Genomic DNA, 12160 nt, shown 5'->3' on the forward strand with positions numbered 1-12160 from the left:
GACAGGACAGGGCAGCTAGACAAGGACGACAAGGTCTGGCCGCTGCAGCTTCTGATGCGACGACGGAGAGGGACGGGCTGCGTGTGCCAAGGCGCGGCCTCTTGCAAGCTGCCCACTGCCCACGGCCTTTTATTTTTAGCGCCTCCGGCGGGGAGCTGTGCCAGTGGAGCGGAGGCTCTCGCCGCGCCAGGGCTGAAGGGACTGGAAGGCACTGAATCCCGGCAGCGGGCTGGCTGGCGGCGGCGGCGCAGGGCCAAAACTTTTTTTTTCTCGCGTTGCGTTGTTGTCTGTGATGCGCGACTGCCACCGCGCGCCCTGGCAGCGTTCTCTTGTCTCACTCGGCGTTGAGCGCATAAACGGTCTGGTTCATCGCGGCGCCGATGGGGAGGCCACGTTGGGCCGCAGCGCCGTCGGGATTCCCCACGGGCAGGATAGGACAGGGCATCATCGTCACCGTCGCGGCTGGCGTACCCTCCGGTCGAATGATTTCGATTCGATGCAGGCAAGCCGCGCAGAGGGGAGCAGCAGCAGCAGCAGCTGAGGTGGAGGGTGACGTCGGCCGCTCGCGCATTTCGCTGGGATGAGGTCATGGGATCCATAGCCGAGGGTGGCTTGGGCCTTGGGGCCCTTGAGGGTACCCCCCGTCCGTCCGTTGGTGCGTGCGTGATGTGGCGTTCGGCGGACGACGGGTGAGGTGGGGGACGCTTCGCACGTTTGCTGTTGGTGAATCGTCAGCGGTGGGCCGCCAGGCAGACCTGCAGAGGACAGAGCCGGTGCTCGGACCGCGAGTGACCACCTGCGCGAGCTGCCGGCAGTACTCCGTACTCCGTAGCGCATTGCCGTGGGAGACTGGCAACCTGGTCTGTTGGGAAGAAGGGCATTCTCGCCGGCCCTGGACTGAGCTGGACTGGAGCTGAGGTGCTCGACAGAATGCTGTAGATTCCAGGTGTCAGATGCTGCCACCCAGGTGACTCTACAGCGGTGTCAGGTATCAGCAGCCACCGCCCAGATTGGGCCCTCGGACAGCAGGGCAGGGCAGGGCAGGGCAGGGCGGTGTGCCGCCACAGCGGCTGTCTGTTCCGTGACTTGTGTCCACTGAAGCTCCAGGTGAGGCGCGCTGCCAATGACATCGGCACGCGCCCACACCACCGACGCTGCAGTGGATGGCCGACGACCGGCTCTCGGCCAAGGTACCGGCCGCCCCGTCGGTTCCATCCATCCCTCCATCCATCCACCTCATCCATCCATTCGGCGGCCTGTCCTATCCCGTCCTGTCCTGTCCTGTCCTGGCTGGACGGTCCGCCTCGTCCCTCCCTCCCTCCCTCCCCTCCCGCCCCAGCAAGCGGGCGGCGCTCATCGGCTGATGAGTCGTCGAGTTAGTATTAACTTTGGCTAGCCAAGTTCGTCGCTGAGGTCTGTCTCGGGGACGGAGTCGATGGTTTGACGGGCGATGCCGACATGCACATGCACGCACATGCGCGGGCGCTGCTGGTCGGCCTGGCTGTCCGGGCGGGCGGGCGGGCGGGCGGGCGGGCGGCTTTCCACGGGTAGAGCGTGGCGAGTGCGTGCATGATGGGATGGGACGCATCGCGATTTGCACCACGTCACTTCACTGCCGGGCGGTCGTCGTTGGTAGTAACGTTAGGATGTACGTATGTACAGTATTACTGCCCGGAAGGAGATCGGAGCGAGGTCGGTACAGGACGACTGTTTGCGCGGGCACCTCAGGCTAGGCCTGCCAAGCCTGCGTCGCATCACCTTCCCGGCCTGCCGCCAGCCTGCATAAGTGCATGCACAGTGCTCACAGGTGCTGCAGCAGCACCAACGGCCAACCGTCAGCACGGCACTTCTTTGCCCCACTCCATCCTTCCATCCACCTCTTCAGTGTCTTCATCAGTCAGTGAACATCACTACCAACTCTCGACATCACCATCGCCGACATCACCATCACCTTCACCGACTTCAGCGTCAACATCGCCATTATCACGACACTCAACAGACTCAACACTCAACACCACACCCCGCCCCGTAAATCCCCCTCCACCGCCCCCGCAACCACAAACCCCCCCTCGTCGCGCACCCTCCCCAGCAACTCCACCACGAGCTCCCTCCTCTCCCCGTCTTCTTCCCTCCCGCCCCTCGCCCGCGCCCCCGCGATGCGCAGCGGAAACAGGAACAGCAGCGGCGACAGCTTGCCTTCAGCATCATCACCGCCGCCGCCGCCGCTCCTCTGCTCCGCCAGCGCCGTGCGCGTCAGCCCCAGGATCGTCTCGACGTGCGCGTCCACCTCGTCCTGCGGCAGCATCGCTGTGGGCGCGAGTCCCCCGCAAAGAAGCGTCCACTCGGCGCGTCGGTAGTCGAATATGCCGGATAGGTAGATGCGCGTTGCGGCGTGGAAGACGAGCGCGAGGAGCGTGCTGCTGTCGTTGCTGTTGATAGCCGTCGGGCCGTCGTCCGTCGAGTCTGGGGCGTATGCCTCGTGCCAGCATTGCAGCGCATCGCAGAGTCCCTGTCCGTCGGCATAAATGGCCCGCGCCTCGTCTGCGTCGTCATTGCGACCCTCATCCCAGTCGTCCATCAACCTCCCAGCCCTGCGTCTCCTTGTCAGCACACAATCTTCATGCATCGGGTCAGTTCAGGGACAGGCCGCACGCACCTCACCCGCAGCCGCGAACACATAACCATGATATCCAGCAGCGAGTCCAGCGGGTGCCACTCGTTCACCCGGCCATCGTCACCCGCCCACATGCCGCGCGCCAGCTCCGCCCACGCCGCGTCCGTCAGGAACGTCGGCTCGTTGAAGAGAATCGTGCGGCACGCCTCGAAGATGCGCGCCTGCGCGAAAAAGGCCCGGCCGGGGCCCCGAGCGCACGCACCCGGCCCCGTCGCCCGCAGCGCCGAGGCCGTGCCGTGCACCATGTGCTGCCGCCAGCCCTCGCCCGACGCATCGTTCATGAGCTGCGGGCGTTAGTGTTTCTGAACTCTGGTGGAATTGTAGATGTCATGCGTGTATCAACGCACCTCAAAGAGCCCCAGGAAGAGCGTCGTCCAGAGTATGCTCGTCTGCTCCGGTGCTGGACTCTTCCCACGTCTCCGGCCGCTCATGCCCTTGTCAATGGCCGTCCGCAGCCCAGAGATCGCCCGCGCATAGTGCCCCAGCGCCGTCACCATCCGGCTCTTCCTCAGCGCCGCCTCGCCCCCAAGCCTGGCCTCGTAGACGGCCCCCAGGGCCATCATGGCCTCCCAGAGGTGTCCGCTCTCGCCGGCGTGCAGGCCCGCCAGCGCGCGCACCTCGTCGCCGCACGTGGCCGTCTTGCCGGTGAAGCTGTTGCGCCTTGCAAAGAGGTCAAATGCCCCGACGAGCCGGAGCCGCTCGTCGGCGAGTGGTACGGCCGGCGACGCGGCAGATCTCGGCCTGGGTGTCCCGGACGCGTTGACGAGGATAAAGTGCTTCGGGCTGGCAGTGTCCTGCGCGTCGGGGTATGAACACGCGGTGCGACGCTTCAAGCAGCAGGAGCACGGGTGTCCGCCGGAACACTGCGCAAGGATGTCAGCTTGTATTCCGCGAGCAACACGCCAGCGTTGACTCCCAATGGGCGTTGTAGATTCAGGGTCAGTGAATGACAGGCCAGACCGGATGCAGGCATAACGTCGCGACGGACAACACACACACACGTACCTTGACATGGCTCCTCGCGCAGCCCTCGCAGCGGGACCTCTTCCTCCGCGCGTCCAGCGGGCCGATCTTTTGCACCTGCACCTGCACCTGCACCTGCTCGTGCCCGTGCTGTACCATCATCATCATGCTGCTCACCGCGCCAGTCCAGTTATAGCATGAAAAACGCAGCCATTGCTCCGGGCGGTAAGAAAAAAACGTGCCGAGCTTCCTGAGTCGTTGGCCAGAGGGAGAAAGGAAAGGAGTAAATGAGTGCTGGCTTGCGGCTGAAGGATGTTGCAAGCTCGAGGTCGGGTGGTTGATGAGCCGGGGCGGAGCTCAGGCCGCGTGGGCCGTTGGCGGCGGCGGCGGCGGCGGCGGCACTGCACCAGGAGCCGGGACGCTTGCCCGAATAGGAAATCATCGGGCGAGGGGGTGCGCAAGCCGTGGGGCCGCACTTACACGGCCTAGACGGCATCGCAAGGGGTCAACACGGGTCGTGAAGCTCACACTTTCCCTGGGATGCGATACACAGGCACGCTCAAGTTTCTGTTACCATTCCCGTGGCTCGGTAAGAATTGAATGGCCGGTATTGGGTCGCCATCTGCCGTGGTCTCGCTAGGTCGTGCCCCGATCGGGCCCTGTCGCGCGTCATACCGCAAATCTCCTCGACAGCTTCGCCCGGCGAGCGGCACACCAAGCACCATGTCAAGCAATACACCACACATGCCGCATATAAAGCATCCATGTGTGTCTCTCGAACATAGCATTCTCATCACCCTTTCCCCGTTACGCATTCACTCGCTCGCTCACTTCCATATCGCCTTCGACCGACAACAAAGCCCCCAACGGGACCACCACCCATCATGCTCCCTCTCCTACTCCTCGTCCCTACTCTCCTCCTCGGCGCCTCATCCGCCGTCCTCGTCCCCCCTCCACCAGGCCCCTCCCCCGTCGCCCTCGCCATCGTGCCCCTCACCGACCCCTCCCGCCGCGACGACGGCAGCCCCCTCACCTCCTCCTCCTCCTCCTCCCACTCCTCCTCCCCGGAACCCATCCCCCGCCGCCGGATTCTCACATCCGTCTTCGTCCCGCTCCTCCCCGCCGCCGCTGGTTCCGCTAAGCACCCTTCGTGCGAGGGCGGAAACGACACCAGCACAAACGGGTCGGCGCCGTGGTGGGACTGCGGAAACGGCTGCCGCTTGCAGACACTGCCGTACATGACGCGCGCGGTGGCGGCTTCGTATGGTGCGCAGGCGGCGCAGTATGGGCTCCCGGAGGATTTGTACTCGCGCTTTGAGATGCAGACTTGCGATCCTGCGTACATACCATCACCGCGTCCACCACCGGCACGTTGTTCCACGAACCCGTCGCGGTGCCGCACCCATCATACGCGCCGGACCAACAACACGGCCAGCGACGATACCTCCTGCAACACCACGTACCACGGCAATGACGGCAATGATGACGCAAACGACAAAACAGGCAGTGGTGGTAGGAGGTGCAGGACGGGACGCGGCGGAAAAGCACAGCTCATCGTCCTCACCCCCGGCCTCAGCGAATCCCGCCTCCTCTACTCCGCCCTCGCGCGCTCCCTCGCCAGCACCACCGGCCTGCCCGTCGTGACCGTCGACCACCCCTTTGAGGCGCAGCCGGGCGTCGAGTTCCCCGACGGGAGCGTCGTGCCTGGGCTGAACGTCTCGGGGGATGACGAGGCGGCGCTGAGTAGGCTGGTCAAGGTTCGTGCTTAACCCCCTTTTACGCTGTTCTGCCTCCTGCCCTGTACTCCGTTGCTTTCTGCTCTTGCTATCCTGGTTTTGAGAATCTCGATGGGCTTTTTGTGTGTGTATGCGTGGCTGCTCGGTTTTGTGCTTGTGCTTTCGTGGTGTGGTGTGGTGTGGTGTGGTGTGGTGTGGTGTGGTGTGGTGTGGTGTATCACCCTGTGTTATCTTGAACCTTGACTTACACGCGCGTATGCATATACAGGTCCGAGCCGACGACATATCCTTTCTCCTCCACAACATCGCCACACTCCTCGCTCACCTCCCATCTCCTCTCCGCCAGCACCTCCTCCATATCCACCACCACCTCGGCCATCACTCCCCCCCACGCGCCCTCATCATCGGCCACTCCCTCGGCGGCTCCGCCGCCGCGGCCCTCCTCCTCAGCGACCCGTCCCGCGCCGTCGCCGCCATCAACCTCGACGGACGGGTCGTCTTCCCCGCGGCGTCTGTCGCGCCGTTATCGTCACTCCCCGTACCCATCCCCGTCACCAACGAGCAGAAAAAGGACAAGAGGCACAGGCGGGAAGCTAGAGAGACGGGGTACACGAGGGAAGAGACACAAAAGCGGGATAATAGCGACAGTAAAGAGAACAAGGGGAAGAAGGAGGAGAAGAAGAGGCAGCGCCCCGGCCCCCTCGTGCAACTCGGCCGCCCGAACCACCGCGCCGAGGACCCAACCTGGAACGCCACCTGGCCGATCCTCAACGGCGGCGGCGGCAGCAACAGCAGCAGCGCCGGTGGTCCCGTCGTGGAGCTCTCCGTAGCGGGCACCGCGCACGCCGCCTTCACAGACCGCCCCCTGCTACTACTCGCCGCGGGATCGGGCCTGAGCGACGCGCAGCGGGGGGTGGCCGCGCAGCTGGTCGGGACGATGGGCGCGCGGAGGCTGGAGGAGGTGCTGGGTGGGGTGGTTGGACGGGTGCTGGACGTGGTGGAGGGGGGCGACGGACGAGTGTTGCTGGGGGGGATTGGGAGGTGTTACCGCGAGGTGGAGGTTGTGAGGAGTAGGGGGCTTTGATCTCTTTGGAGTCGTGGACGGTATGGCGGTACATGGACGGATTGGTGTCTATGCCGGTCAACCACTGACTGAGGTTGTTGGTCTTGTTGGGGGAACGGCAAGATGGGTGGTGATGCATCGATGGGGGCCCTGAGAGCCTTCAGCCTCTTCGAGTCTTCATATACAAGATGGACTACTCTGCCTCAAATCAAGCTCTAGGTACAAGAAGTATAGGTATACCCGGACTCTTCTGTCTTCTTTATTAGCTGCTAGCTCTTCCCCTGGTATAGCCGGCTCAACTGCATCCCCTTGGTCACCCTGCTTCCCAGACCAGGCAGCTACACACCTACAGCCCCACGCCAAAGCAGTTGGCGTAAAAGGTGGCCGTCGCGCTCCAGTCGGAAAACAGGCCCGCCACCTTGGCCCCCCGGTACAGCACGTCGAGCAGCTCGTACATGTCGCCGTCCTTGCGCACCACGTCGCGGATCGACGTGTAGTAGTAGTCGCCGTTCTTGTGCACGGCGGCGAGCGGCCCCGAGCGCTCGAGGCTCCAGGTGATGATCTTGAGCCCCAGCTCGTTGGCGCGGCGCGCGTACTCGCTGGGCACAATCTTGCCGCCCTTGGTCTCGACGAGGTAGTACAGCGGCGGCGCGACGGTGCGCACGCCCGCGGCGTGGTACGCCGTCAGGTTCTTGATGGCCTGCGGGTACGTCTCAGGCGTGTCGCCCGACTCGTCGAGCAGGATGGCCGTCTTGCCAAAGGCGGGCTCCGCCTTGAGCCAGTACAGCACGTCGCGGTACTCGAAGCTCTGGGCCAGGACGCGCGACGCGGGCACCTTGGCCTTCTTGTAGTTGTCGATGAACTGCTGCGCGTACATGTCCTGCGTGTAGACGCCCTGGAACGGCATCTTGACCTCGGGGGCCTTGAGCTCGGGCGTGTGGCGCAGGCCGAGTGCCTCGACGAGCGCAATGTGCTCCTTGTGCTCGAGGACGGTGCCGCACGTGGCGTACAGGTCGGTACGCCAGCTGGGCGTGCCGGCGAGGTAGTCCTGCGGGTTCGTGGCCGACGCGTTGGCGCCGTCCATCTTGGCGCAGAGCGACTTGAACTCCTTGAGCGTGATGTCGCTGGTGCAGCACTTGGCCGACGCGGGCTTGCCGTTGGCGGCCGGCTGGAACGGCTTGGTGCACTTGGCGTTGAGCTCGGGGATGGCGACGATGTTGGTCGTCGTGTGCAGGTCGCACTGGCTGTGGCGGCACACCAGCTCGCGGTCCTTGGTGAAGGCGACGTCGCACTCGAGCACGCCGGCGCCCATGCGCGCGCCCGCCAGGTTCGACTCGAGCGAGTGCTCGGGGAACTGCAGCGGCGCGCCGCCGCGGTGGCCGATGGACCAGCTCGACGGCTTCATGGGCTTCTCGGTGCATTGCTGCAGCGTCTTCTTGAGCGGGCCGTCCGTCATGTTGTTGACGAGAAAGTACGGCCGCGGGCCCAGCTCGATCTGCTTGATGGGCTTGATGCCGCGCGGCGGGCACGGCGTGGCGCCGCCGACGGCCGCGAGGGCCAGGCCGACCACGATGGGAGACAGGTGCATCTTGCTTGCGACGGACGTTGGCGTATACGACGGCAATGACACTGGCGCGATGTCAATGGCAGCGACTCGATTCCACTCGCAGCAAGGTGAGCGCGAGCACGGGCGCCCGCCTCATCTTATACGCATCCTGGCCGGATGGCGCATGGCCCACGTCGTCATCCGCGGCCGGACAAGGCAGGTCCCAGGGCCGGGAGAATTCACCTCGCCTTGGCGGCGTGCGCACGTTGCTGGGCGTCGCCGGGGTCGGGGCTCCTCGGTAGTCTCTAGCGTGGAGACTGGAGAGTCGCGCATCGGGGCCCCGATGTGACACTGGGTTGGGGCCGCCCGCGGTGCCTCGCCTGCAGCTCGGTATCTGACGACGTTAGCACGAGCGGGTTCCTGAACGGCCATTGCATCCATTCTAATCAAGACTCGCTGGAAGCGGGTCGTGAATCGCTGGTCCTCTGCGGCGGGTGCGGCGCGGTGCAGGACGCCGGGGCTAGACCGTCGAGCGACCCGGGCGGGAGTCGTACAAGCTTAAAGGCCAACGTTGATGCTTAAACCTATCGGGCTGCAGGCGGTCAACCGCATGCGAGCAAACCGACACGTGCTGGGTGCCCTGGGCCGCTGAGATACAAGTCGTTGTAAGATCCCAAGGCCCGGGGGGATGCGTGCCGCCACGGACGAGTGTGATTCGCCGCTCCCCGCCGTCCCCGCCGTCCCACCCCGGCGCATCGGCTGCCCTGTCGAGTGGGTGGAGCTTTGGACAATCATTCACCTCGCAGGCGGCGTGGACTCGTGGAGTGCTGGACTTCTGGCCATCATGGCCGGCGTTCGAGGACTTTTGAAGACTCTGTGCAGTAAGTAACAAGTCAGCAAAGTCAATTCAACACGTTTAAGCGTTCAAGAACGCCGCGCGCGCAAGGGGGCATCCGTCCGGATGAGAGCAGCCGACAAGATGGGGAAACAATCCGAAGTAATGGCACTCGTACATTGACCGTACCTGTTTGGACGCGGATCCTTCCTTGGCCCCTGATCGTCATGTCCTTGGCGCCGTTCAGCATGCTGGCGACAACCCGCCACGTGGGATGCAACGCTGCCATGATGCAAGATGGCACCTGAGGCTTGTCAAATGTTCAGCCTGATCTGTCATCGGCCAAGCTGAGGCTAGGCGGGCAAGTTGACCGAAGCTTTGTTGTTGAATGACGGGAGGCTGCCCATCCATTTCGTCAGACTGCATATATCCGTAGCCCACCCTGTATACTTGCCTTACAGCTCGTCCCGAGTCGCCTCGTTCCCAGACTTATCCCGCCGTTCCCTCAATCGCTTGGCTCCAGCCGTGGTAGCCGCCAGATGCTCAAACTTGGGCGCATCCTCACCTAGGCCCCAGGCAAAGACGCCCCCGGCTTTGAACGGCCCAACGACCTCGGCCAGTTTCCGCTCAATCGTCTGTGGCGTGTCAAAGGACCACCACCGTCGCTCTGCTTCGTCCCAGTAGCCATAGCTGCCGTCGTCAAAGTAGGTGCCGTGGCTCCGGGCGCGAGCAAACGACTCGACCAGCTTGCTCGGGGTCTCGTCGTGATAGCTAAAGGCAGCTGTCCTGCCCTTGTCGGCGCCCGTTTCGGGATCCTCGAGGAGCTGCGTCGGACACCCAAGAGGATGATCCGGGTCGCAGTCTTTCGTCATGAACCACTTGACGTAGTACCCGAGGCCAAGGTTCAGCATAGCCGGCGGCGCACCGCGGTCCACGTAACGCTGCAGGGCATCTCGGGAGTCGGCCACACCGCTGTGATGGCGAACCGTGGTGTCTCGTCTGTTCATCATGTCATAGGTCATGACATTGATAAAGTCGACACTCTTGATGATGCGTGGAACGGTGGAGGGCGTAAAGGCCATCAAGTCACGTTCGACTGCCGGAACGGCAATGGACAGCATCTTGTGCGGGCCCAGCAAGGCTCGCAGGGCGTCAAGCAGTTGAACAAAGGCCTCGACCTCCCACTGGCGTTTATCGTTGGGAATTTGCTTGTAGTCGTCCCGGTTGCCTCTGCACAGCTGTCAGCCGTCTGTCAAATGTGACGGGGAAACGTCAGACTTGCCCTGGATACTCCCAGTCAATGTCGACGCCGTCGGCGCCGGTCTGGGCTACCATGGCCGCAACCTGCCCAGCCCAACGAGCCCTCGTCTGGGCATCGCGAGCGGCCTCCTCAAAGCCCAGTGAATCGCCCCATCCGCCAATCGCAATCATGACCTTGGTGTGAGGACCAAACCGGGGTCGGACTCGATCAACAGTGGTGAAGAGCGGCCAAGTGGGCGGCGACTGATCAACGTTGAAGGTGTCGGATCGCATAAAGGCGAGAATCACATGAGTGATGTCGGCAGTCATGTTTGTATCTGCGGGCACCACGTTGTGCTGGCTGGAGCGTCGTTAGTCCACACCGGCATGGGCTGGTGGTGAGTGCAGGGAAGCTCACCCCGTCAGGTACATGGCACATCGCAGAGCTTCTGCATGAGCCACGGCCATGGCAATCAGAATGAGCGACCGCCAGGCGGCCCCCAGTGTGGTGGCTTGCATTTTTGTCGACTCCTCTGCTCGTGGATGAGGTTGGAAGGCCCGCTAGCAGAGGCAGGCGGGTGAGTGACACTGGTGAAGTGCACGGTGGCCGCCCGCTACTGGGGCGCTGAGGTGTCAGTGCCATCTGCCTCAGGCCACCAACCATGACAGGATCAAAGTGCACGACTGCGACCCTCGACGGCATGTTTGAACGAGAGATGCAACCTCTGTCATTTCGAGGCCATCGTCGACACCGGAATCCTGACAATGTTGCAATGTTGCACTCTGGTGGGAAATGCGCGGCTATCCACGCACACCTGCTTGGCGGCATGCGAGCTGTGCACTACGAAGTACTGAGTCCTACCGACAAGGCTCAAAGACTGTGCTGTCGTGTTATGCACTCTGCACGAGTACGGAGTAATTAATGTGTCAACTTTACAAGAGCAATCAACACCCCATACTTTGTGTTACCGCAGCCGACCCCGGCTACATTCTAGGCATCAACTTTTTGTCCAAGCACAGCGTCTCCAGCCAACCGCTCCAAGGGGCACCTGTCCAATGGACGGCGGCTTGCAACCGAAAAAAGGAAGCAAAAGCAATAACTCAGCTGCTGCTGGCCGCAAAGTCCACCAACAGCTCGAGGTTGGAACGGGGACAACATCAGCTCAACTCCTGTATTCACGGAGTGGGACTGCAATTATACCAAGGGGCAGCTTGACGGCTGGTTGACAGCCGACGCTGTTTGCTCCGGGCTCGAATGCTGTGGAAAGGGTAACAGGCAGGGGAATAGGCGCGAGCTCCGGGGCGGGCCATGAGACTATGCATGTCCTCGGTACATCAGCCTGGTGCGAGACGGGATGAAATTGTTGCTCACCTGCCACGCGAATGCACAGTGATTCGCCTCCACAATGTCCTGCCAGCCGTCCGGGTCGAGCTTTAACACCCGTTTAATCACGGGCACATTAGCACTCAGGCGCCCAATCCGGCGATACCCCGAGAAACAGTTGCCCGCCAGCTGTTTGGCGTTCGGTCCGAGGCTCCAGGGTGGCTCAATGCCACTCGGTCGTGTTCACGTTCGGGAACTTGCCAAAGAATTTGCGAGGGGTACCTCGCAGAAGCAGGCCCCACGCGCGTGAAAGCAGGTACCTGGCCTAGTGGACGCTGGCGCAGCTGTCGCGTGGAGCAAGGCCACCTCAGGCTGCCCGCCAGCCGCGACTTGCCCAGCACTGCACTGCACTGCGCGGGCACTTACCTAGTACGTTAGGTTCCATTGCTCCAGCGGCAGCGCCAGCATAGTCACCTAGCTCAAGCAGGAACAGAGAAGAAAAAAAAAAAAGTTCGACTCAATTCAAACCCTGGGGGACCCCCTCTCTGCCAATTATCATCCTCGCCAGCCCGCCGCCGCGCCCAGCCCAGCCTAGCAGCCCAGCAGCCCAGCCTGGCCGTCTCATCCCATCTCACCCATATTCCCATCTGTCCTCATGCCAGCTGTCGCGGCCGTCGACTAACCTCCACCACCATCATCATCACCACCACCGCTGCTATCCCGCCTCGCCGCTGCCGCCCGCCACGACCGAGCTGCCCGCCCGACGCGTCACGCGCTGCC

The 12160-nt window shown here is 63.1% G+C and overlaps 4 protein-coding genes across 4 annotated transcripts; 1 reads left to right on the forward strand and 3 right to left on the reverse strand.

Moving 5' to 3' along the window:
* Window positions 1–1953: 1953 nt before the first annotated feature.
* Window positions 1954–3805, reverse strand: PLICBS_008839 (uncharacterized protein; the record flags this gene model as incomplete). The annotated part of the gene is made up of 5 exons (XM_065601473.1): window positions 1954–1960; window positions 2064–2591; window positions 2657–2958; window positions 3022–3537; window positions 3680–3805. The coding sequence occupies 5 exons, from the start codon at window positions 3803–3805 to the stop codon at window positions 1954–1956; spliced, it is 1479 nt and encodes a 492-aa protein (XP_065457545.1).
* Window positions 3806–4521: 716 nt separating this feature from the next.
* Window positions 4522–6269, forward strand: PLICBS_008840 (uncharacterized protein; the record flags this gene model as incomplete). The annotated part of the gene is made up of 3 exons (XM_065601474.1): window positions 4522–5394; window positions 5642–6184; window positions 6231–6269. The coding sequence occupies 3 exons, from the start codon at window positions 4522–4524 to the stop codon at window positions 6267–6269; spliced, it is 1455 nt and encodes a 484-aa protein (XP_065457546.1).
* A 513-nt stretch (window positions 6270–6782) lies between these two features.
* On the reverse strand, window positions 6783–8024 carry PLICBS_008841 (uncharacterized protein; the record flags this gene model as incomplete). The annotated part of the gene is made up of 1 exon (XM_018324683.2): window positions 6783–8024. One exon carries the CDS (start codon window positions 8022–8024, stop codon window positions 6783–6785), a length of 1242 nt encoding a protein of 413 aa, XP_018176077.2.
* Window positions 8025–9272: 1248 nt separating this feature from the next.
* On the reverse strand, window positions 9273–10575 carry PLICBS_008842 (uncharacterized protein; the record flags this gene model as incomplete). The annotated part of the gene is made up of 3 exons (XM_018324682.2): window positions 9273–10047; window positions 10109–10417; window positions 10475–10575. The coding sequence occupies 3 exons, from the start codon at window positions 10573–10575 to the stop codon at window positions 9273–9275; spliced, it is 1185 nt and encodes a 394-aa protein (XP_018176076.2).
* Window positions 10576–12160: the final 1585 nt, after the last annotated feature.

The sequence above is a fragment of the Purpureocillium lilacinum genome (genome assembly GCF_023168085.1).
Source record: "Purpureocillium lilacinum CBS 284.36 DNA, scaffold_6, whole genome shotgun sequence".
In the NCBI taxonomy this organism is placed as follows: Eukaryota; Fungi; Ascomycota; class Sordariomycetes; order Hypocreales; family Ophiocordycipitaceae; genus Purpureocillium; species Purpureocillium lilacinum.